The sequence below is a fragment of the Pleurodeles waltl genome, chromosome 4_1, assembly GCF_031143425.1.
Source record: "Pleurodeles waltl isolate 20211129_DDA chromosome 4_1, aPleWal1.hap1.20221129, whole genome shotgun sequence".
NCBI classification, from domain to species: domain Eukaryota; kingdom Metazoa; phylum Chordata; class Amphibia; order Caudata; family Salamandridae; genus Pleurodeles; species Pleurodeles waltl.
Genome location: NC_090442.1, coordinates 700,273,047 through 700,298,762, shown reverse-complemented (window position 1 = coordinate 700,298,762; position 25,716 = coordinate 700,273,047). Strand labels below are relative to the sequence as shown.

Genomic DNA, 25,716 nt, shown 5'->3' with positions numbered 1-25,716 from the left:
CCTACTTCAGTCTACCCCACTTCACTCTACCCCATTTTATTCTACACCACTTTACTCTATGCTGTGCTGTACACTTCTGTACTCTATGCCTCTGCACTCTACAGTACTCTCCTCTATTATTCACCATTCTACTTAACTTCACTTTACCCCACTGCTGTATATGTCACTCAACTCTAAACTGCACCTCTAGACTCTATCCTACTGCACTCAATACCACTGTTTTCTACTCTCCACCACTCAATGCCACTGCACTCTATGCCAATCCACTATACACCACTCTACTGTATTCCACTCCAAATCACTCTACTCCACCCCGCTGTATGCCACTCTACTCCATTCTACTCTACTCCACACCACTCTAGGCCATTCCACTTCACTTTACGCAGCTCCAAGTGAACTTATCAACAATGTACCAGTGTAGTGTTTTAAAAAAAATAACATATAAAAGACTAAGGGCTAGATGTAGGAAAGGATTTGCGATTCGCAAACGGCAAAAATTGCCATTTGCGAGTCGCAAATCGCATTTTCCTATGCAGAAATGCATTTTGCGAGTCGGGACCGACTCGCAAAATGCATTTCCGAATCGCAAATAGGAAGGGGTGTTCCCTTCCTATTTGCGATTCGCAGTGGTATGCAATACCATTTGCGACCGCATATCGCAGTTACCATCCACTTGAAGTGGATGGTAACCCACTCGCAAATTGGAAGGGGTCCCCATGGGACCCCTTCCCCTTTGTGAATGGACCACAAATTATTTTTTCAGGGTAGGTAGTGGTCCAAGGGACCACTACCTGCCCTGAAAAAATACCGAAACTAAAGGTTTCGGATTTATTTTTAAGTGCAGCTCGTTTTCCTTTAAGGAAAACGGGCTACACTTAAAAAAAAAAAAACTGCTTTATTTAAAAGCAGTCACAAACATGGAGGTCTGCTGACTACAGCAGGCCTCCATGTTTGCGAGTGCCCATAGTCGGTATGGGGCCGGAATTTGCGACCCACCTCATTAATATTAATGAGGTGGGTCTTTGCGACCCCATACCGACTCGCAGACGGTGTCTGAGACACCGTTCTGCATTGCAAATTGCGACTTGCAATTTGCGAGTCGGAAGGACTCGCAAATTGCAAGTCGCAATTTGCAATTTTCCTACATCTGGCCCTTAGTTCCAAAATAAACAATTTTATATTATTAGAAACCAGTTTAAAAAAAAACAACAGAAATTCAATTAAAAAAAGAAAAGTTGAAGATAAGTTATAATGAGTAAATGTTGATTATTAATTTGTATACAAAACAAACAAACCACCCAAACATTGGAAATGAAAAAAAGGTATAATATTAATTTAAATTATAATTTCTTCACTACCCAAAACCCCTTCAGATGTGCCCGGTGGGGTTGGCCGCTGGGCCTGGCTGCAGGCTAGGCCCTGTGGTCAATGCCTATAAGCACCCAACCCACGCCATGCACAGCCTTTGGCTGTGTGCTGCAGCCTACCCCTACAAGCACCCACTGTCTGGACATGCATGGTGTGGATTGGTGCCAGGGACTGGCCTGCAGCCATAACCCCATTAAGAAGCCAACCCTGTGCCATACACAGCCTAGGGACTGAATAGAAAATGGAGCAGGGTAGGAACACCCTGACCCCCCTAGACTTGGTGTTGGGGATCCCCTTGGACCCTGCCAGGACAAAAATGTTTTTAAAAAAATATTTTTGCTGCGAAATTCACTAATCCATGTCAATAATTATTCAAAAAAACAAGCATGGTCTTCTGCACTTGTATACAGAAATACCCCCAGGTGGGTGAGGTTTAGAGCAAGAGGGTAACTCTTAAAAATAATGGAGGGGTGAATGGAGCCCCCTCCAAGTGCTCTTTTTAGCCCAAGGCTTCCCAGGCTGAATTCTGCCCCAGGGAACCCAATGCTCTTGGGCCAAACCACATCCACCAGGGTGCCCTGGGCACCCAGTTTTCAAAGATGGGGACCGCAGGGGGGTACGTCAAGGTTCCTGGGGTCCCAGAGAGCTTCCTGCTTTCTGTGGGAGCTGGTATTGCTCCTTCATGCAGGGAGCTGCTACATATGCAGCTCCCTGTGTGTGGGATAAATATTTCATCTGTTTTCCTGCCCGCATGACAGTGGGCAGGGAAACAAATGAAAACTATGCTCCCAACAAGCAGAAGCAGTTTTTACACTCCCGCTTGTTTGGAGCGAAGTTAGATGCTCTCACTTGGCAGGAGCTGCCACAGCTCCCGCCAAGCTAAAGCAAACAGCTATCTCTTGATGGTGGGCATCTCAGGAGATAGCAGGAGCTGACCCTGGGGGATGGCCATGCCCAAGGCCATTAATTGCTCCAGGAGGGCCCTCAACCTTTCTTTTGCATCAGCTGATTGAACTATTTTGAGGTGATTCAGCAAGTAGGGGCTGAAAAAAGGGGGTGTCCCAAAACGCTTTTTCCCCCCCATGCAATTTCCATAGGGATTTTTAGACACAACTGCCGCCTGGACCACTGGATAGATTTACACCAAATTTACTGTAAATATGTTCAGTAGTTTCAGAGAAATTTAAAGTTAAAAAACATAGATATCTAGGGACGTGGCTTAGACAGACCCCATGATGATTGGCTAACAACAGTTCTGATTGGCAACCAACACTTCAACCAGGAAGTGTTGGTAGTCATTTTGGGACTAAGACTCAGCCGAGTCCCAAAAATAAAGGAAAAAATAAAGAAAAGGTGGCAGGGTAGGAATACAGTGACCCACTAGGCCCGATGCTGCATTCCCCAGGGGCCCCATCAGAGCCAAAAAGCATTTTCTTTTAAATTTGTCCTGCAAAGCCATGGTGGGTCCAGGGATCCTGAAGATTTTGTTTTAGAAAACAAGCACGGTTTCCTTCACTTGTTTTTCTTTCAGCCCCCAGGTGGGCCAGAACCCGGGGGCATACTTAAGTGTAAGAAATGGGGAGGACCTGCATATGGCCGGTTTGAGCCACGGGGACTGCCCCCTCCTCTGGGCATTATATAAAACAATAATAGGAGGGAAGGCGTGCAGCCACCCTCCGTATGCTTTTAAAGGCCCCAGAGACCAACACCTCCCCAAGCCTTGTCAAGTAAATAAGAGGGAGGCCGGGCAGCCTCAGGGACCTCCACCTCATCGAGGTTTGTCAAATAAATAGGAGGGGGGGCAGTGCGGACACCCTCCTGTTGTTAAATTTGCCACAGGACCGTCACTTCCCTGGGACACAGTATGAGAAAAAGCAGGACATCCCACATCATATTCGGCCCAGGGGACCACCACCTTTCCAGGGCACGGCCAATATATAAGTGGGAGGGGGGCATGGGTTGTTTTCGGCCCCAGGGACCACCACCTCCCAGGTCTGGCCCTATACAAAACAAAGGAGGGGTCCCACGCGGCCCCCCTCCTGGAGCCATTATTTGTCCTGGGGGCCAGCTCCCTATGTCCCAAGGTGCCCACCCTTGGGACATAGTAGTTTACTGTCACTTGAGCAATCTGTAAATCCTCTCCCAGTGGGTGAGAGCAGGAAAACTGTTCCTGCTTACTGGGAGTGGACTTTTAATCTGTTTTCCTGCCTGCTGTGAAGGAAACCAGAATAAAGGATTGTTCCCATATTTTATTCAATGAGTTAGTTCTTACTAATCAGCCAGTAGATAATAATCCAGTTATGTAGACATCTTTCACAAAATTCTGGCCTTTTTAAGCAGGTCATATTTAAGGCTCTCAGTTTTCGGTTTTTACTGATTTTTACAGACAAATACAGACAGAAAACAACATATTTCCTTCATGTTTTTAATTTTTAAAGTGGAAAAATAAAAAATAAAAATTGCTCCTTGTTAGTGACTCTCCATGCTGTTTTTCATGAATTCTAGGCCAGCAGTTGAGCAGATAGACATCATGGAGAGTTAGAAAAACAGGATTAAATTTCACTAAATACTGGCTATATTAACCAATATTTGTATATAATGCTAATATTTACTGTGATTGTGGCTTTTTGTTAGACATGGAAGTATGACTGCATGTTTATCAGTTAATTAAAGGCAGAAATATACCACTTTACATCTCCATTTATTCTCAAAACACAAAATAAATATGGGAAAATACCACTAAGATAGCCAATAAATTAATATGGCTAAATACAGATGGAATGTTGAAAACATAAATACCATAAAACCTGGAGCCCTAGTCATAATCCATTCTAGCAGTGACACTTTTTCACAGAAATTAAACCTCAAAGGGAAGCACTTACAAATATAAACAAAACAGGTTGAAGCTGCGCTTTCGCAAGGTACAACCAGTTAATTCATTAAAACCATCTATCTAGGCACAGGGCATAATCAAGTACAAAAACATTTGTCAATGGTACTAGTCACTGCCAGGTGTGCCCTCAGTTCTTCCTTAGTACTCCATCCCTACAGGGCCCTGGTTTCTAAATCAATATTATACCTAGGTTATTTCCTTCTGACGGCAAGTACTCTGTTTTCTCCTCTGTTATCGGTGGGGATCTTTTCTACAGCAAAGTAAGTGAGTTGGTTTCTGTCACTGTAATGTTTTTCCCTATAATGTCTGGCCATGGCCAAGGTCATTAATGTCTGTGGCCCTCATATGTTCTGAAATTCAGTGTTGTCATCAGTGATGTTATTTGACATGTCAGCAGTGACATCGTCAATGATGTCATTGAACATGTCATTTGGTCTGTTAAAGTCTATTGGTTAGTGCCAGTCATGTTTTGAGTGCGGCCACATAGAGGTCGTTTTGAATGAAATTATTCCCAGGGCCAACAGCTCGCACCAGACAGGGATGACTCTTGCAGTAACATGCTGTTTGCTGGACAGCTAAGAATACACTGGTCTTTGAACTTTATGCTGCAAACATGTTTGGCCCTCAGTACCTGCTGTGCTCCACCGAAATGCTCATGAAGAGAGAAACAAAGAAGAATATTTATAAGCCCCTTGCACCTCCTAGTGCCACCCTAGCATAATTGTGTTTACGCTAAGGAGGTGTTAAGGAGACCCCTACAGTGCAATGCATGCATTGCGCCACTTTGAAGCCCCTCGCACCACATTATACCTGCGCTAGATATAATGTATTCGGGGGGGGGCGATCCCATACAGGGAGGCCCAAAAAAATGGCGCAGTGAAATTTACAAAATTTCCCTGCACCCTTTTTTTCCATAATTTTTAACACCTGCTCAAGGCAGGCGTTAATGCGATGGTCCCATAATTACCACTGGGCCTTCCTCTGCTTTGCTGGACTAGCACCATAAATTATGGCGCAGGTCCAGCAAAGCACAGGACGGCCCATAGGTCATTATGTTGCTAATCCAGTAAAGCGCCACAATTGTGTGATAAATTGTGCTAATGTGCGCCATAGGGCAGGTATAGTAAATAGAGCGCTACCATGGTGATGTTAGGGGGCACAGGGCGATGCAAGAAAAGTGGTGCATCGGAGCAGATGTGCCACTTTCTTGTGAATATGCCCAAAAGTGTTTAGAGCTCAGAAAACTGACATTTTGAAAGAAATTAACGGTTATCAAGCTTTGCTGCAGTGGAGGACTGTAGTTTTGCAAAGATGGACCACATTGCCAAGAATGCACTGGGAAGCCTACTGAGTCTGGTTTCACTTGATACTCACGGCTGAAGGCTACTGGTGAGTGCCAGTCCTATTTTGAGTATGGCCACACAGAGATTGCAAATTTCCTGTGAGGTGCAGACTTATTTGACTCCACTGCATCAAAACCAAGGTTCGGCGTCTTAGAACAGGAGTTACAAATGTAAATTTACGGCTAATAACTTTTACACATAGGCAGTGGTCTCTGTTATTGGGACTGAGACCTCCCTATGGTAAAGCAGAAGAAAAATAATACATTTTAATTACTGATGAAAATTATAAACTAATTTTAATGTAAATATCTCAAAGTAGTCAATACTAACCTAGAACTAAAATTGAGTGTTTAATAAACAAGTAAATAAAATATATAATTACATTTATGATTATTGTTTTTTTTAAATATCTTTTAAAGAAACATCTTCATTATCCTTTTGATTATGAGTTATAATTTAGTAAATTGTATTAAAACCAGTTAATTATTTTTCATTTTTTATTAAAAGCTGAAAAGCTTTATTTCATGCAAAAAATTAAGTGTTAATTTGTTTAATAAAAAATGAAATTGAATAAACTTTTATACTATATATATTGTGTATCTGCGTGTGTGTGTGTGATTTCAAATTTAAAACAGGTGTTTTTAACAATATTTCCTATGGGTTGTTATTTCTTACACCCCTGCCTCCATTATTTGTGGGTGTTTTGCCAGTGAGTGGCCAAGTGTGGCGCTGGACTTACAGAAATGCTAGGATGGAGTACGTTTTTGACTGCTTTGGTTTCATTTTGGCTGTTGTAACTTTGGAAGTGCTGTTTGTGAATAGCAATACACTTTCCCTTTTGTGGGTAGTTGTTGGTATCTGCATTCAATCCGTAAAACTCAGCCGTTCCATAGTCCTTCTGCCTATCGCTCATTGTTTTACTCCTATTTTGTAGCAAGTATTCCCCTTTTTGCAGCCTTTGCTCCAGCTTCTTCTCACATTTATTACCAAAACGTATAGCTACGTGTGCAGAGACCTCCGTAAGTCAGGCTATGAACCCTACATAGAAAAGATAGGAGACGTGGAGGTCTTTGCACGTATTACTACTAATAAGGTTACTAGTTATGAGAATATCGTAATCCCCACCACAGCCCAAGAAAACAGCTGTCCTTGTCCCTGACCCGAGAATACAGGCAAACCAAAATAATGTCAGCATTCTAAGGCTCCTGGTCGGCAGAGATGGTCTTTGCACTTTATAGATGGCACCAACAATTATTACTATTTAGCTTAATGTAGTTATAACATTTCCCTAGAGTGTACACTAGCGTGTTCACCTTGAAAAAGACGGACTGACTAATAAAATGCACGTAGAGTGACATACGTCTGTACTGTGTGGCTTTGTAGAACTGTTCGAAACATGACCTGCAAGAGTGATAGAGCGGTCCGTACTAATAATTTACCTGTATTCGGACGCTCTTTAGGCCGATGAATCTTTTGACTAAGTGGAACTCTCCGTACTCTATATCGATCAATTGCACCAAATCAATAATCAATAACGAACATAAGCAATACCCTGATCAACATAACACTTGACAATTAATCCAGAATACATTTTGGCGAACCCTGACCTTTCAGTCAGGAATAACCACACCAGTTTATTCAAAGTTAGTGAATTTATTTCCCTATATTAACAAAGCTAGCACAATATAAATGTGTCTCAACACCAAATGATAAACATAAATGAACATTAATAGCTGTCCATAACGGCGAAACAAGTGCAATCTATGCAGCATTTGAATAACAAGGCATTCGATAATAGCAATGCAAATCACTAATACTATGATCTGTAACGAGCTAATTGCATACATTTAGTCAGCATAACAAGGTCTCAAATTGCATCGTGCAACAGAAGGAATCCTCATCTAACCTCAAATTAGCATCGGCATGTGGGACTTCATGCAAAAACAATTTAGCAACATTAATTTAGAAAACTCCTAACTAGGGATCTTGTCAAAAATCAGCAGTTGGTTACCTAAAAGAAACACAATGCAATTGTACAATTTCCTTTCATATTTACCAATTACGATCAGCATACAAGGAAGTCTTCGTCTCACAGGTACCGTTTCTCGATCAGCATGGGACGGGGCAAAGGGGCAGGGGTGGACGGGGCAATTGCCTCACGGCGGCAAGGTAAAACTACTACTTCATGCAAAGGGACAAATCAAAGTTAAAGTCTCTAGGGCAAGAATCATTTAAAGTCTCTTTCTCTCGATTAGAGAAAGCATCAAAGTCTCTTTCAAAATGGCGTCACAGCAAGGTGGGCCATAATAGCTACGAAGTCTACAAAATGGCGGGATGTCCAATAATGGCTGCAATGGCTGTAATAGCTGGGTAATGGCCATGGCAACTTTCTTCTTGTGCACCTGGTTTTTATAGACAACAGTTCAAATCCAGTAGGGTCTTCCATTGGAGGGTTCATAGGTTAGCTTCAAATTGTCCAATCAAAAACAACAGTTCTCAAGCTTTTACTTAAGCATACATTATCCTTGGAGATGGGTACGCAAGTTGCAACATTTTATACCAATTAGCTCACTTTCAGAGCCTCCATTGTCCGCACCTGCAGATCGACCTTGGAGTAAAGAGAAAAAAATGCCAAGCCGGCACGAAACTTTAAGATAAGGATGTGAACGATCTCAGTGGAAAAGTACAGCTTCAAGCAAAAAAATACACGTTTATTAGCACATTGGAAAAATACGAGCATCTAAACCGTGAGACCAGGCAACTAGTCCGAAGCCTCCACTAAAGTAATGCTAAGCTAAAACATTTCAAACAAGCAAATCATAGCACACGTTTACGATTATGTCGGATTAGTGCAATTCTAATACACCACGTTATATAAAGCACGCTTATAAATGTTGGCAAACTACTCTAAGGGCACATTTTGTCCCCGTACAATCTTTATTAGTTCGGTTAAAGTCACACATGATTATTTCAACACTACGTTTATGCGCTAATAAATGTAAAACCTTCATTTCTGCTTCATCAATCCCTCCTCTGATGACTACTTGTCATCACACCAAACCATGCCCACAAATTTTATTCCATTAAAATTCTGTCAGTTCTCTTTTCCTTTTAATTCCATTAGTTTTCGCTTTGTATTCTTCCGCCATTCTTTTCATTATTTTCTCTTCCTTCCGTCTTTTAATTTTTTCCATAATCATTGTTATTCCCCTTTTTATTCCCCAAATTCCAAATATGCAAATCAGTACAATTAATATTCCCTGTATTATTTTTAGTAATATTCCATTCCAAATTCCCCCAATCCAATTTCCCACTGAAGCAAGTCCTTTTCCAACCTTCTCCCACACTCCTGGTTCTTTCAATTCCTTCAAATCTGCACTTTCTTTTGTTAGATTAGCAAGCATAGTTTTAATTTTCACACTATTGTCGGGAATATACGTGCAGCAGTGGCGCGCACCAAGCATTTTGCAAACGCCGCCATCCTTTGCTAAAAGAATGTCTAAAGCAAGCCTATTTTGAAGAGTCATAGCTCTTTCCGCTGCAAGTTCAGCATCTATCAGGATTATGGCACCTGAAAACTTTGTCAACATGTTATCCACTATAGTAGACAACTTTCTTATTTTGATGGAATTCAGCACAACTCCCAATGAAGGAATCATGGCTCCAAATATATCTCCTACCACAGCAGCTGCGGTCTCTCTTTTCTGGATACGATGGGATCCAGATGTCTTTTGAATCATCGATAGGTCATCCAGCTGGTAAACCTTTGGGAACACTATACCCAAATAACATCTCCCCCACCATCCCTTTGGAAGACGATAATAGGCATTATACCCACAAATGTAATATACACCTGGAATGACAGGGTCAAGTCCGTTCATCATGAATGTCCATTTGGCCTTAAAGATAAACGTATGTTTACACTCACTCGCTCCTACGAAAATGTTATCATAATAAGATTCACCTCGATATATAAAAAATTTCCCTACATGCCAAGCATCTAAAGCTATTCTCCCTTGTGTCTTTATTGCGGCAAAATCATAATTATCTACTGAAGTCCTCTTATGTAGTTCCTTTTCTAATTTCGCATTCATTTGTGCCCTTCTATTATCTGTACGATCTAAAAAGCTTATTTCTACTGCAGAGAGCGAGCAGGTAAGGTTTTCCCTATGAGCGTGAGCCGTTTCAAAAGGTTGCATTGGCTCGAAAAATTCCCTCATTATTTTAGCATCCCAATCTTTAGCAATCTGGCTTAGCTGCGCTATTATAGGAACATATGCAAAGGTAACATCATAATTTGAGTAAAAATACTGTATGTTAGTTTGACCATAAAACCTAGACATTACTATACTACATGTAATCCCGTAGGTAAGAGGCATGTGGTGATAAGTCACCCCTTCCTTTACTGATGTCGGTATCTGTGTACACACATAACAATCTTTCGCATCCATAGTCTCAACATATTCTGTTAGCAAGCGATAGAAAACATTATACGAAAGCTCCTTCTTATCATGCAAGTGTCTCTCATCTAATTCTAGTCTTTTCAATGCGGTTAGTTCAGTGACAGTAACAGGAGCAAAAGTAGAAGCGTCAATTTTCTCATTCTCACCCTTTCCATGCATTGCAAGCACTATTGCCATTACTATTAGTACGCATGCAATTATCAAGCCTATACACACATATTTACAATATTTCTTTCTACTGTTTTGCGTCATGATCTGTATAGAATCAGAGAGCTAGAAGCACCTATAAATGAAACTATTTAGCAATTCAGTTACAAAGCTGAACGAGCGCAATGTTCACACAGTTTTCTTCAGGAGGCCAGTCACTTATCGGTTAGCAGCATTTGTCTCAATTCGGCAATAACTCAGTCTTTATCAGTTCTGCAAGTGTCTCATCCGGTTTAGCAATGTCTCAGCTGGTTGTTTGTTTCACGTTATATTGTAGCAAGCGATGTCACTTATCACCCTTTCAATCAACACTGTCCATAAAACTTTTCTTTTCTATTGGTATCTCTTCTTCTTCGTTCTCGAGGCTTAGAGATACAAATTCGTCAGTCCAATCGTCATTGGCTACATATGCCCATTCTGGACCGGAATATCTCCTATTCGGTATCCTTTTCCTTTTCAATTTTGCTTATCTTTTCGATTCTGCCTCGCTGGTACTTTCCTCTTTTGTCAAGTCTTTTTCTTCACTCGAAGTTGGTACCACGACAGACACTTCCTTTCTTTTCTCTTTCACTTTTGGCCTTTCTCCGTCGTTCAAACCTTCTTCAGTCCTTTGTTTTACTGGTGATATACTTAGTCTCCTCTTTGCACCATGTCCATTTGTTGGACCTGCGACCTTTTCTGTAGAAGTTTGAACCTTTTCGTTCTGTTCTGCCTTGTCCCCTCCTTTTGGGGAATCAATCACGTTCTCCTTTTCTTTTTCTGTATCGTCTGCTTCTCGGAAAGCCCTCCTCTGATCAGGCTCTCCTGCTTTTTCACCTTTTTCGAGCCCTTCGTCACCTTTACTTTCATCAGGCTCTGTATCACTTTCAGCTGCTTCAGGCTCTTTGTCACCTTCAGCTGCTTCAGGCTCTTTGCTACCCTCAGCTGCTTCAGGTTCTTTGTCACCTTCAGCTGCTTCGTCGCTGTCTGAACTTTCTCCTTGGTCTTCCCCAAGTGAGTTAGTCTCTTCGTCCTCCAATAATATCTCTCTCTCTCCTGCTTCTGCCTGTTCGCTTTCAGTTCGGTTTTGTTCTGTCTCAGCACTCAGCACTGTTTTATCAGGCACTGGCAGTTTTAGCGCTTCAACTTCCTCATCTGTGGGACACAACACCTTCTTTGTGTGACTGGCGTGAATCCAGTTGGGAACCCCCGCACACTTCACAGCGGTAGTTGTCGTCAGGATCACTTGGAAAGGGCCTTTCCAACGGGGTTCCAGACACGACTTCCTCACGTGCTTCTTTACCACGACCCAGTCACCTGCTTTCAGTGCGTGTCCTGGACCTTGGATCGGTGGTAAGGTGGTTGCTTCCACCTGGTGAGAGAAAGAGCGAACCACGTCAGCCAGACCCTTGCAGTAGTCTAACACCATATCATCTGTAATATTCAAAAGCGCGTTTGCGGGAACTGCAGGAAGTCTAATAGCCCTGCCCATGAGAATGTCGTGCGGAGACAATCCAGTCTTTCTATCAGGGGTGTTTCTCATTGACATTAGCGCCAAGGGCAATGCGTCAGGCCATTTCAAATTTGTTGATGCACATATTTTCGCCATTCTTGATTTCAGTGTACCATTCATCTGCTCCACCAGTCCTGATGCTTCAGGGCGATAGCTACAATGCAGTTTTTGCTCAATGTTCAGCGCTTCGCAAAGTAACTTTATCACCTCGTTATTGAAGTGACTTCCCCTATCTGATTCTAAAGAGATCGGGAATCCGAAACGTGGTATCAACTCCCTCAACAATAGTTTTGCAACTGTAAGGCTGTCATTTCTACGTGTGGGGTATGCCTCAATCCAGTGACTAAAAATGCACACAATCACCAACACATACTTCAGACCTCCATGCACAGGCATCTCAATGAAGTCTATCTGCATTCGACTAAATGGGCCACTGGCCCTGCCAATGTGGCTGGCGTTCACAACTGTTCCCTTTCCTGGGTTCATCTGCTGGCAAGTGACACATCGATGGCAAACTGCTTCTGCAGCTTGACGAAATCTGGGGTTAAACCAATCAGTTTTGAACAATCTTATCATGGCATCTCTCCCTAGGTGAGCTTGCCCATGATAGAACCGCGCAAGCTGTGATAAGAGACTGTTTGGCAAAACAAATTTTCCCTCATTTGAAACCCATAACTCATCTGGTCTCTTTATACATTGTGATTTAATCCAGGAATCCCTCTCATCCTCCCTGACGTTATTCTGCAATGCTTTTAGTTCATTTATTGTATCTACGACCTTTAAGGCAAATGCTTCAGCTGGTTCGAGTTCTGGCTCACTTATCGAATTCCATTCATCCCTGAGTAATATACAGTTCAAGGCACAAAATCTTGCGACTTGATCCGCATATGCATTTCCCAGAGAAACATAGTCCTGTCCTTTCGTATGAGCACTACACTTTACCACTGCAACTTCGGCTGGCATTTGAATGGCGTGTAACAATTCCCTTATTCTCTCCCCGTTTTTCACTGGGGATCCTGAAGAAGTCAGGAAACCTCTCTGTGACCATAGTTGTCCAAAGTCGTGCACAATTCCAAACCCGTACTGACTATCAGTGTAAATGGTGACTTTCATCAATGCAGACAGTTGACATGCTCTTGTAAGGGCTACAAGTTCTGCTACTTGTGCAGAATAGACTCCTTGAAGCCAGGCCGCTTCCAAGACACCTGTTACAGTACATAAAGCATATCCTGCTTTCAAAATTCCCATCCCATCTCTTAGACATGAACCATCAACAAAAACAATTTGGTCATTTTCATCAAGCTTAGTATCCTTAATGTCAGGTCGAGGTTTTGTGCAAAATTCAGTCACCTGAAGGCAGTCATGCTCGACGTCTTCAGCGTTCTCAATTTCAGCATTTTCACCAGAAAGCAAGGTTGCTGGATTCAACGTAGTGCACCTTTTCAGCTGCACATTCGGTGAGCCCAGAATTATCGTTTCATACCTTGTGAGTCTTGCTCCGGTCATGTGTTGCGTTCGGGAGCGGGTCAAAAGTATCTCAACTGAGTGAGGGACCATGACTGTTACTGGTTGTCCCATCACTATTCCTTCACTCTGAGTGAGGCTGATACCAACTGCTGCTACGGCGCGCAAACACCCTGGAAGTGCTGCTGCGACCGGATCCAAAGTAGCTGAAAAATACGCTACTGGTCTGTTTACGCCACCATGGGCTTGGGTCAAGACAGACAAAGAACATGCATCACGTTCATGGCAAAACAATGTGAAAGGCTTTGTGTAATCAGGCATACCTAAAGCTGGAGCCCTGCACATGCACTCTTTCAATTCAACAAAAGCATCCATCTCATCTCCTTTCAGTTCAATTTGATCCAAGGCATCCTTCTGGGTCAGTTTCAGTAAAGGCTTTGCTAGAGTTGAGAAGTTGGGAATCCACTGGCGACAATAGCCCACCATTCCCAAAAACTTCCTCACCTCCCTCCTTGTCTTTGGTGGACTCATTTGAAGTACACGTGTTATTCTTTCCTTCATTATTCTCCGTGACCCTTTCTCTATCTGGTGACCCAAGTATTTCACTTTCTTCTGACAAAACTGCAATTTGGAAGGAGACACCTTGTGTCCATTCCTTCCCAAATGGTTCAACAGAGCAATGGTATCGGCTGTGCAGCCACTTTCTGTCTTTGATGCAACCAGTAAGTCATCAATGTACTGTACTAGGGTTGACTCAAATGGCAATTCTAATGCTTCCAAATCTTTCTTTAGAATCTGATTGAAGATTGACGGTGACTCAGAAAACCCTTGAGGAATTCGACACCAACTGTACACTCTGTCTAGGAATTTGAAACAAAAGAGGAATTGGCTGTCCTCATGAAGAGGCACAGAAAAGAATGCTTGTGACAAGTCGATGACTGAGAACCATTCGGCATCGCAAGGGACTTGAAACATTATCACAGCTGGATTTGGTACGACAGGGCAACACTTGACTATGATGTCATTTATTTTCCTCAAGTCCTGCACTAGTCGGACCTTTCCACTCGGCTTTATTAGTCCCATGATTGGTGAATTACATGGACTGCTTAACACTTCTTTCAGTACCCCCTGTTTTACAAATTCGTCAATAAGTTGGGCAACTTTCATGAGGGTGTCTTGTGCCATGTGGTATTGTGGGGTCTGGGGAAAGGTTGCATTGGGTTTTACGGTCACTTTCACTGGTTCCACTCCTTTCATCAATCCCACCTCTTTCCCTGTCATATCCCACACTTCCTTTCCGACTGTTTCCCGTAATTCGGCTGGAATATCTTCTTCAGTCATCATCGGGAAAAGACAAATCAGAGGATACTCTTCATCGACAGTTTCCATCTCATCCCCCTCTACACTGTCCTCTTCTTCCCCATCACTGCTCGTCTGGATTGTTATTCCCTCGTTCGAACACATGATCGAACAACCCAATTTGCACAATAGGTTTCTCCCTAACAGTGCTATCGGGCTTGAGTCATATACCACAAACTGATGCACCCCTTGATAGTTACCGATGCTGACTGGTACTGGATCTGTAATTGGGTTCGTCAGGTGCCTGTTTGCTACTCCCACCACTTGAACTGTCCTCCCTGAGTGTGGCAAATTTGGTACTTCACTGCTCTTAACAGTTGAACGTGTGGCTCCTGTGTCAACCAAGAATGAAACACGATGACCCATTACTCTTCCCTCTACGTACGGACCCTTTTGATCAACTTCCAAGGATGCTGCAAGCACACAATCTCCTTCTTCTTCTGAACTTTCACTCTCCCATACATTGTTTATTCCACTCTCACTGTGTAGTGGGAACTGTTGTACTGTGCCATTTGTACTCATTACCTGACCCGAGACCTGTGGAGGAACCATCACTTGCTGCTGACTCATTGGTGCCAAAGGTATTTGCATTTGCTGATTAGGTACCATGGGTAACTGCTGTTGCATTGGCTGCATTTGCGTCATCTGCATACGGGGCATCTGCATCTGCTGCGGCTGCATAGGTTGTAATCCCTGCAACTGATTTACGGTCTGAAAATTTGGGTTTGGACCTCTCATTTTCGGTCCCCTCATTGTCTGAAATGCATTGACATCATTGTTTTGCTGACCAACACCTGCACCTGCACCTTCCTGCATCACCATCGGGCACTCGCGTTTCCAATGACCGACAATTCCTCACACGTGACACGGCATCACCTTCTTCATTGCCTGCACACCAGTCACAACAGTGTTCAAATCCGGACCATTATTCACAAAACCTCCTCTGCCTCTGCCTCTGGCCTGTGGCTGAAACATCATATTTCCCTGCAACTGCGGCTGCGGTTGCGGTACCTGCTGTTGGAACCCTTGCATCCCTTGCAAACCTTGCAGACCTGTCTGAGCTGCTTTAAGTTGCATCATCATCACCTTCTCTTTCAGCCTTTTCTGTTTCACTTCAATTTCGTCACTACAGTATTTCGCATAATTCAACACCTCATCGATCGGTTTCGACTGCCAACAAATCAAATGCGACTTTATCATCTGGCTTATCTCTGGTCTCAGCCCTTCCACAAATCTGAACACAAAATGAAGCATGTCCTTCGCCTCTATTGTCTCTGTGCCACTGTAGTTCTTAAACGCCTTCAACAACCTCTCATAGTAACTATGAATCGACTCTTTGGCCTCTTGGGCCGTTCGATCTATCTTCTGCCAATCCACATTTTTCGCGGCAACTTTCGTCTTCAAATGCTCAATCACCTTGTAGTACAAGCTCATCACCATAGGTGATGGTGCACCCGTATCCCTGTCTCTTTCTGGTTCACTTGTCGGCCAACCTACAGCTCTTTTGCAATCCTCCCACAAATCTGCTGGAACCACAATCTCAAAGAGAGTGTTCAGGTCTTCCCAAAGACATTTTGCAAGCTTCACAAACCTGTCAGTCTGTTGATACCATTCAATCGGCTTCTCTCTCAGTTTGGGAAAATCATCCGTAAATGACTGAATGTCGCTTCTGTGCCATGGTACATGTATTAATTTTCCCCCTGCTGTCTCCCTCATTGGTAACATGGTTACTGCCTCGCTACTCTGTGGTCTTTTCTCGTTGAGCTCTGTAGCACTGTCCCTCCTCTTTTCCTTCCTCTTTACCCATCTGCTTTCCCACTTGTCTAAGCACCTCCACACTTGTGCACTCTGCAGCAGTTCTCTAAGGTGCGCCTTCATGCCTGCTGACCTCATGTGTTCAAAATCTGTGGTCCCGAAATCCAACCTATAGCTCCTGCTCAAGTGTTTCGTCTTGTCTATATCAACCCCGTTTTTGTCAGCTACTTCTTGCAAGCTTTTATGTACCTTGTTCACTTCTTTTGTTATCCTGGGACATAGATACCTCAGCTCTTCTTCCGAGTAGGACTCTAACCTATTCACACCCATAGTCCCTTCCACCAATTCTTGTGCTTCCATGTTCAACCTGACCCTATTCAGATAATCTTCTCCCTTCCCACTGGCTGAACTTTGTGTGGAATTTAGACTGTTGAACCACTGTGTCAGCTGTTGCGCATTCAACCCCATCAGTGTAGCGTTCACATCGACTGCCATTGATGGTTGCGGCAACTTTTCAGTATTCGATGACAGCGGTATCATCAGTGGGGGACTCGACCTCACCAGTGTTGACTGAGCACATATGGGACTAAACTCCATCAAGGTCCCAGATCCAGTTGGCTGAGCCGCTATCGGAGTTATCCCTGGAGTGTTTTCTATGCACCTCCTTTCTGTCCCATTCTGCAGCATTGATCCCTGACCGCTCCTACCTAAATTAGGCTGACTGTACAGAGGTACCGGTGGACCTACAGAATGGGTAGCGATATCGCATCTGGGTTTTGTCCATTTCCCATGTTCTGAGGCATGTTCATTCCCACACTACGGGTCATCATTGCCGGCATGCCCATCTGACTCCCCGTCATCTGAGCATGTGCATTTCCCCCCTGCATCTGCTTTTGAGGCATCAGAAACTGAGTTGATTCAACTTGTGCCAATGTCGGGTTGTGACCATTCTGTCCTCCCCTTACGGTTGGATCTAGAATCATTCCTGCACCGTTGTCACTGCTGTAGTACCCTGGGATCTGCGGCTGATAATTTTCTACTTGTTTCAACATGGGCACATCTGGATATATTCTCCTAACCTGCGGTATCTGCGGGGTGAACAGTAGACTCGGGTCCTTAGATCCCGATGAAGGTCCTGAACTCTGAGTTTCACAGTTCTGTACCGATGCCGGAGGGGCAGAACTGGTACTTGGACCTTGTCCACTCTCTGCATAAGGTGGTGGACGGTCGTTCAGCAATTGCATGATTAACTCCTCATCCTCTAACTCCTCTTCTCTTCTCAACTTTTCCTCGTCCTCTCTATCCTTGGAACACCTCCTGTTTGTCTTACAGGTAGCTTTCTTACCTGTCTCCTCTTCTTCCCTAGTAATTACGGGAAACAATTTTATCCCCTGCAGTACATCTGACCTCCACACCTTCTGTGCATTATCCCACCTAGTGTCCGCTAGTGTCTTTTCTACCTTCCTTATCCTGGTCTAGAACTTATTTTGCTGTTGCTGTCTAGCCATCAGTTCCCAAATCGCTATAGCCTCAAACTGTGCTGGCCTTGGAGGTACCTTCATGTCGTACATCGTGAATCTCAAATTCTCTAGTATCCTTATATTGAATGTCCCTTGGATCGGGAATGCTACGCTCCCATGCTTCTCTGTCAGCTTGTGCCATTGCTTTAGCCAAAGGCACGGAGCTACCCCTTTTTCCTCCATTACAATGTAAGCTGGTGTGCCTTCGGGCGGCGTCTCCTCTCCTACGCTCGCTTTAATGTAAGACTCCCCCTTCATCGCACTCCTTAATGCTTTAAAAAATTTCATTTTCTCGTCTTTTATTTCACAAAATTTGTAATCAATAGGTGACTTTAATTCCCGCAATACTCTTCGCTTGCCTTTCCCCTTCCAAACGAGCCCCACGGACTGCGTCCAATCCGTGCGCGACCCTTCTCTCCAACCAACCTATCCCAGCGCGGCTCCTAGTGACGTCACACTCACACACACTGCGGCTGACAAAGCCTCGCGGCTAGTCCTGCTTCACTCAGCTCCTCTCGTAACAACTTCTTGCATGTATCGCGAGCTACCAAAAAATAAAACAGATCTGTCGGTTTACTACAGGAAGGGTAACACAATCGCTTCAGGACCTTAGGGATTTTTCACTAGCCTCGGCAGTTATTCCATCTTTCTCGGTCCCCACTTTCGCAAGCAAATCTGACCCGCAGACCTACTCTCAACTTGTCAATGATCTATTCTAGTGCACTTAGAATCTTGTCAAAGCCCGAAGTCGAAGTTCCTTTCACTCCCTCGACACACGTACCGACTCGTTGACCACGCCCGATCAACCTACTAAACCGCCCAGACCACAACATGTATCAACATACTCCGGAGTCTCTTGACCTCGCAGGGCCCGTCTCAACAACAACAACCACGTGGACCTTTTTATGCACAAAGCGCCACACGCACATGAAGTTCGACGACTTCCCTACTCTCACACTCGGAGTCGCACCTCCGCTATTTCTATGAAGTTCGACGACTTCTCTACTTCTACACTCGGAGTCGCACCTCCGCTATCCTCTATAAAGAAAAAAATTCCTCGCAACCTTTTCACCCAACCTGCGGCAATAAGCTGTGCAAGCGCAAAACCCTAACTTCACTCATACCATCACTAGTACCGCCAACGCCGATTCCACACCTCCATTCTCTTCATTCGCAAGCTCCGAGATCCCGGGAAAGTCGCGGTGGACCTAGCCCATCATCATTCTGTCAATCTATTTTACCCAAGAAAAATCTAATTCAACTTCTCGAGTGGGGTCTCAAAGGGTGTAACCGTTAATTCAACACCATGTACTTTAAGAGTACGGGGTCCCAAAAGACGAAACCGTCCTCTGCTACCATCTACTGATAGAGTGGTCCGTACTAATAATTTACCTGTATTCGGACGCTCTTTAGGCCGATGAATCTTTTGACTAAGTGGAACTCTCCGTACTCTATATCGATCAATTGCACCAAATCAATAATCAATAATGAACATAAGCAATACCCTGATCAACATAACACTTGACAATTAATCCAGAATACATTTCGGCGAACCCTGACCTTTCAGTCAGGAATAACCACACCAGTTTATTCAAAGTTAGTGAATTTATTTCCCTATATTAACAAAGCTAGCACAATATAAATGTGTCTCAACACCAAATGATAAACATAAATGAACATTAATAGCTGTCCATAACGGCGAAACAAGTGCAATCTATGCAGCATTTGAATAACAAGGCATTCGATAATAGCAATGCAAATCACTAATACTATGATCTGTAACGAGCTAATTGCATACATTTAGTCAGCATAACAAGGTCTCAAATTGCATCGTGCAACAGAAGGAATCCTCATCTAACCTCAAATTAGCATCGGCATGTGGGACTTCATGCAAAAACAATTTAGCAACATTAATTTAGAAAACTCCTAACTAGGGATCTTGTCAAAAATCAGCAGTTGGTTACCTAAAAGAAACACAATGCAATTGTACAATTTCCTTTCATATTTACCAATTACGATCAGCATACAAGGAAGTCTTCGTCTCACAGGTACCGTTTCTCGATCAGCATGGGACGGGGCAAAGGGGCAGGGGTGGACGGGGCAATTGCCTCACGGCGGCAAGGTAAAACTACTACTTCATGCAAAGGGACAAATCAAAGTTAAAGTCTCTAGGGCAAGAATCATTTAAAGTCTCTTTCTCTCGATTAGAGAAAGCATCAAAGTCTCTTTCAAAATGGCGTCGCAGCAAGGTGGGCCATAATAGCTACGAAGTCTACAAAATGGCGGGATGTCCAATAATGGCTGCAATGGCTGTAATAGCTGGGTAATGGCCATGGCAACTTTCTTCTCGTGCACCTGGTTTTTATAGACAACAGTTCAAATCCAGTAGGGTCTTCCATTGGAGGGTTCATAGGTTAGCTTCAAATTGTCCAATCAAAAACAACAGTTCTCAAGCTTTTACTTAAGCATACATTATCCTTGGAGATGGGTACGCAAGTTGCAACATTTTATACCAATTAGCTCACTTTCAGAGCCTCCATTGTCCGCACCTGCAGATCGACCTTGGAGTAAAGAGAAAAAAATGCCAAGCTGGCACGAAACTTTAAGATAAGCATGTGAACGATCTCAGTGGAAAAGTACAGCTTCAAGCAAAAAAATACACGTTTATTAGCACATTGGAAAAATACGAGCATCTAAACCGTGAGACCAGGCAACTAGGCCGAAGCCTCCACTAAAGTAATGCTAAGCTAAAACATTTCAAACAAGCAAATCATAGCACACGTTTACGATTATGTCGGATTAGTGCAATTCTAATACACCACGTTATATAAAGCACGCTTATAAATGTTGGCAAACTACTCTAAGGGCACATTTTGTCCCCGTACAATCTTTATTAGTTCGGTTAAAGTCACACATGATTATTTCAACACTACGTTTATGCGCTAATAAATGTAAAACCTTCATTTCTGCTTCATCAAGAGCGGCCTGCACATTAGACCTTTGCAGGTGAATGTGAGCTTCTGATTTATGACTGAAATTGTGTTTCATTCCCATTACAGATAGTTTAGTAGTCGGGACAAAAATTCAGCCTGAAACTCCCACTTTTCTTCGTCCAACGTTTTCACCAGCGCAACCAACTACGCCCCATGAACTTCTGAAGGGCCCTACAGACATTATCCAGATTACTACGGCTGAGACGCCTGAGGATCCCACACCCCATCAAGTGACAACTAATGGTAGGTATCTAGTTGATCTAACTGTGTGTTCTTTTTCTAACGTGAAATAATATTTTTCCTTTCAGTTTGTGCTCATCCATGGACTACAAAAAAATTGTTATTAGTATGTGGAAAAGCAGCTCTTCTCATAATAATCGGAGTGCCAGTCCAAGGTAGCTTCAAGTCGTCGTGCCCCGATAAACGGATTTGATATATTTCGATGGGAAACACATAGTTAAGGATAAGTTAAGATTGCGTTGGACACAGGGAGACAATTCCGGCATTCTGTAGCATTGCTGCTATCTTCCACAAAACTAGGGAAGGGCAAAGTTTTAGTTACACTAACATTTTGGTAATTCATGTAGTTCACAGTTTTTACTGTCCAAATTTGACTGACGTAAGCTTAGTTACACTACACCCATCCCTGCTGCCTGATGTCCTTCCTTTGCAAGTTTTAGAAGGATTTTATTAATCATAGTTATGTGAAAGATAAGATATTAAACGTTCTGTTATTATGAGGATTTGGGTATGTTACATGATATGACTGTGAGGCCTTATCGTGGAATACACGTGCAAAAACTGTCTTGGCTCCAGTCAGGCTCCTTCCTACAACCTTAAACCCAACCCTGTGTACCTGTGGCTTTCGAGGAGCAAGGATTAACTAAGGAAGTAATGACCTGATTTAGATATTGGCAGACGAGTTACTCCATCACAACAGTGATAGATATCCCGTCCTCCAATATCTAAATCCCAATATATCCTACAGGATTTAGATATTAGCAGACAAGCTATCCATCACTTTTGTGACAGAGTGACTCGTCTACCGATATCTAAATCAGGCCCTTAGTTTAAAGCATTTAACAGCACTAAACAATGGAATAAGAAAGTCATACAATAAGAAAGAAAAATGACAACAATTTATAAAAATAGAATATATTTTAATGAATGTTTAGAGTCCTTGATCACCAAAATCCACTGTGCATTCCAGAGATATGATTTTAAAGCATTTAATACATTTTTAATTTAACTGCAAACAAGCACTGGTCAAAAAAAGTTGTAAGCTTTTGAAAAGTTTGAAAGAATTAGTTTGACTACTCCAACCGGCTTATGCGAACAAATCTGAGAAGATGGAGGTCTAGGGGGCCAGAAAGGAGAGTATGGACAGTTACCTGGCCACCATATTGTTTTAAGGCAAGTTCCAAAGTTTACAGAATAACCGCCATAGACTTCAATGGAGTGGTCCTGTTGCGGAGGATGCAGGCGAAAAGGTGCTCAAGGATGCTTCAGTTGAGGAGTTCTCCACAGGGGTGCCTTTGTGGTGACTCCTCGGTCCACAAGTGGAGTAGGGTGACTGGCCACAGAGGTGGGGGAACCTCAAAGTCCTTTACGCTGCAGTAGCTGGCCAGATGATGCTGGGTTACTGGTCTCCCTGCACCACAATTGGAGCAAAATCTTTAGGTGGGGTCTAGTGTCCCTTGTGGGTGAAGAATCCAGACTTTAATAACACTCTCGGGTCCAGCAGACAAAAGGTGCAATTTTTAGCCATAGAGTATTTTCACTTTTGGTGCACGGCTGCAGGTAGCAGCAAAACGTCAGAGTACTTCAAACCGTACTGGTTTGGGCTTCTTCAGCTCTTGTGTCCCTAAAGCTGGTTCCAGGACACCAGCCACCTGATCCTTGGCATCACTACTTCTATCTGGGGCTGGGAATCAACTTTTCCCTGAGCCAGGAGTCACAGGCACAGTCCAAAATTTGCAAGCCCAAAGTGCAGCAGGTGCAGTCCTTCAAACACTGCAGGCTCTCTTCATGCAGTTTCAAGGGCAGCTGGGCAGTCCTTCTTCAGCCCCGTTTCCAAATCAAGTGTGATCTAAGTTCCAGGGTGTCAGGGTGCCCATTATATCCCAGGAAAGTGCCCCAAGGGGGCAATGTGATTACTAGCCATTGGGCTTGTAGGCCCCCTCCTCTTTGGTGACAAAGTTCTAGTGATGGGTGGCATTTAGCAACCCCAGAGTGTAATATTCTTACCACTCTCAAGATGTCAGGACCTTTCCTCAATTCTGTGGATCTTGTTAGCCCACCCCAGAGGTGGGGCCACCTAAGGACTATGCACCTACAGGTTCCCCTTCTCTGTCTCCAGCTAGTCTATGTGAACAAAAGGCAGCCTCTCAGGAGTGTTGTGACCATTTGCTTTTCAAAGACAGCTTCTGCTTTGAAGCTTGCCTTTTGGCCTAACACCCCAGATTGCTTCCTGAGAGGGGAGTTAACACTGTGCCCTTGAGGCAACTATCTTTCTTTTTAAGCCTGAGAGTGGTTCACTCATCTTCCCAGGTCTGCAGAAAGCTATCTGTTGGCCAGGGCCTGTGTGCAGCTACTGGACCAGCTGGGTCTAGAAGTTGCTTAACGTTAAAACTGACATTAAGTTCGACTTGGACATCAAGTCAGATTTAATGCCATGATTAATTTGATACCTTACAGTACCTAGGGCCATATGTATGAACAGATTTTCCCATAGACATAAAATGGGTAAAAACCTTTGATACATCTGGCCCCTAGTTAGGTAATCCCATTCAGAAGTTAGCCAAGCTGGGATGCTAGCTGGTAACCCTGTGTTAGTCAATGGGTCTACTAACCTTTCTCAGCAAAATGACAACTTTAAGAGTTTTTCTGCTAAGACATATATAAAACTATTTGTCTTGTTTAATAATATACAGCTCCTTGCCATTGATCTCCATAGGTAATATGGGAGACATATATATCATCGAAGGACATGGGGACTTTGTCATCAATGACAATGGTGAAGTTGAACTTGCAGAGTGGCCGTGCCTTTCCGATCTGCAGTGACAGGCTGGGGACCATGTTTACACTTTGTCACACACAAAGTGATTGTGGCACAATCAGTGCGCATATCTTTTGTGCAGGGTCCATACACTGGCAGTGAGGTGTGGTTGGCAGGCCTGAATATACTCTCAAAGTTGAAAAAACATGAGCTAGTCTAAATGAGAGCAGACAGTGGGGGGAAACCTGCAAAAGCCTCTTTCCGTACAGTAATGCTTTAACATAGAAGACAGTGTAAAATAGAACATCATTTCCAGAGTAATACATGTGGCCTAGGAATGACTGAAAACAGTAACACAAGGAATGTATAAAAAAATCCATGTATGATCAATAAGAAAATTTGAAAGAGTAAATAAAAAGGAAAGACAATAAAGAGAACAAGCATCTGCAATTGGTCTTGCGTTTGCTTGAGTGAGAGCTATTAGCATTGTAAATTCATAACTGGATTTTTCTTGCCACATAAAATGAAAAGTAAAACAGTTGACATAAGCGAGCGGATTCAAAGTATGACAGCTGCCACGAGCATGAGTGTGAAGGAGACACACAAAAAGAAGTTCGCTCGCAGTCAACCATATCGGCAAACGTGCAATTATCCATGTAACAGGGTTGATGGCCAAGGCTCTTGCAATACAAGCAGGGACAAACATAAAGCATTTACCAATGATAACAAAGGATTTTTGAAAGGCAAGACCATTAACGAGGGAGAGTGATGGGCGTGCGGTGGGCGTGGTTAAAAGCCCACAGAGATTACAACACGTCAGAGTGTTTGCGCGCGCAACCTAAAAAAAGTGTATGCACTGAAAGCAACATGTAAGGCAACAGAATCGCGGAGGCGCACCCATCTCTGTATGGTGTCAGTGTCTGCACCAGGGAAGTGCTCGTCTTTCTCTGTACATTGGATTCCCCCCGCCACCCTTCCCACACCATGGATAACAACCATGTTACAACTCTCCACATCAGCTCCTGCCTGGCTGACTGGGAAGGAAAGTTCCCTTATATTCAGGGCCACTGGAATTATGTGATTGTACAGCAGCAGCTTTTTTCACATAATTATAGACTTGTCGCATTTGCCACACAATCCATCATATGCTGCAGAAACTGCAGATTTTACCCAAACATTTTTTGTGTCTACCTTAAACAGTTCAAAAGTTACTAAAAACGCTGCAACACATGTTGCCGCGCAGCTGAAGGCCCATTGCAAAGATTGAGGGTTCCCTTTCTGTTGCTTATTGATATATTGTGTGCAAGTCACTGTGTTGCCTTACTCTGCATCAATCAAGGTAGGTGGGTGTTGCGGTGGGTGTTCCTACACAGCACCCATGGATTTTGACGCATTCCCAGATTTGCAAATATTTGTAAACCTGGGAATGCATCAAAAGCCTACACCTCCTCAGGGTGGCGTGAGGGGGTGGAACAAATACCCTTATTTCTCCTTGTTTTTTCTTTTTCTATGTGTGCTGCACCCTGCAGCACACATAGAAAAAGGAAAATGCCTCTTGTGATTGTTTTTGTGCAGTAAGGTAACCCTTCCTGCACAAAAACAATCATCCCAGCAATGCAGGCACCCTTGCACCATAGTGCCTGTGGTGGTGTCATGGTACAAGGGTGCCTGCGTTGGTACATGGCAGCCAATTGAGCACCAGCTTAGGGAACAAGGACAGGAATGTGCCGTCCCTTGTAGACACAGCACATTCCTGCTTTATTTTTTTTAAAGCAGGGCAGCACAGCAAGAAGGTTTGTGGTGCTGCCCTAATTCAAAAGTTTGTAAATATGGCCCTAAGTGTTTATAGTCTGTAGAACAT

At 43.5% G+C, this 25,716-nt stretch overlaps 1 protein-coding gene across 1 annotated transcript in view; it reads left to right on the top strand.

Moving 5' to 3' along the window:
• Positions 1–25,716, top strand: part of ITIH2 (inter-alpha-trypsin inhibitor heavy chain 2) — a 286,914-nt gene that overhangs the window by 187,778 nt on the left and 73,420 nt on the right. The window contains exon 16 of the mRNA XM_069229266.1: positions 20,924–21,100. Coding sequence (XP_069085367.1) covers positions 20,924–21,100 — 177 coding nt within the window. The remainder of the gene's footprint in view (positions 1–20,923; positions 21,101–25,716) is intronic.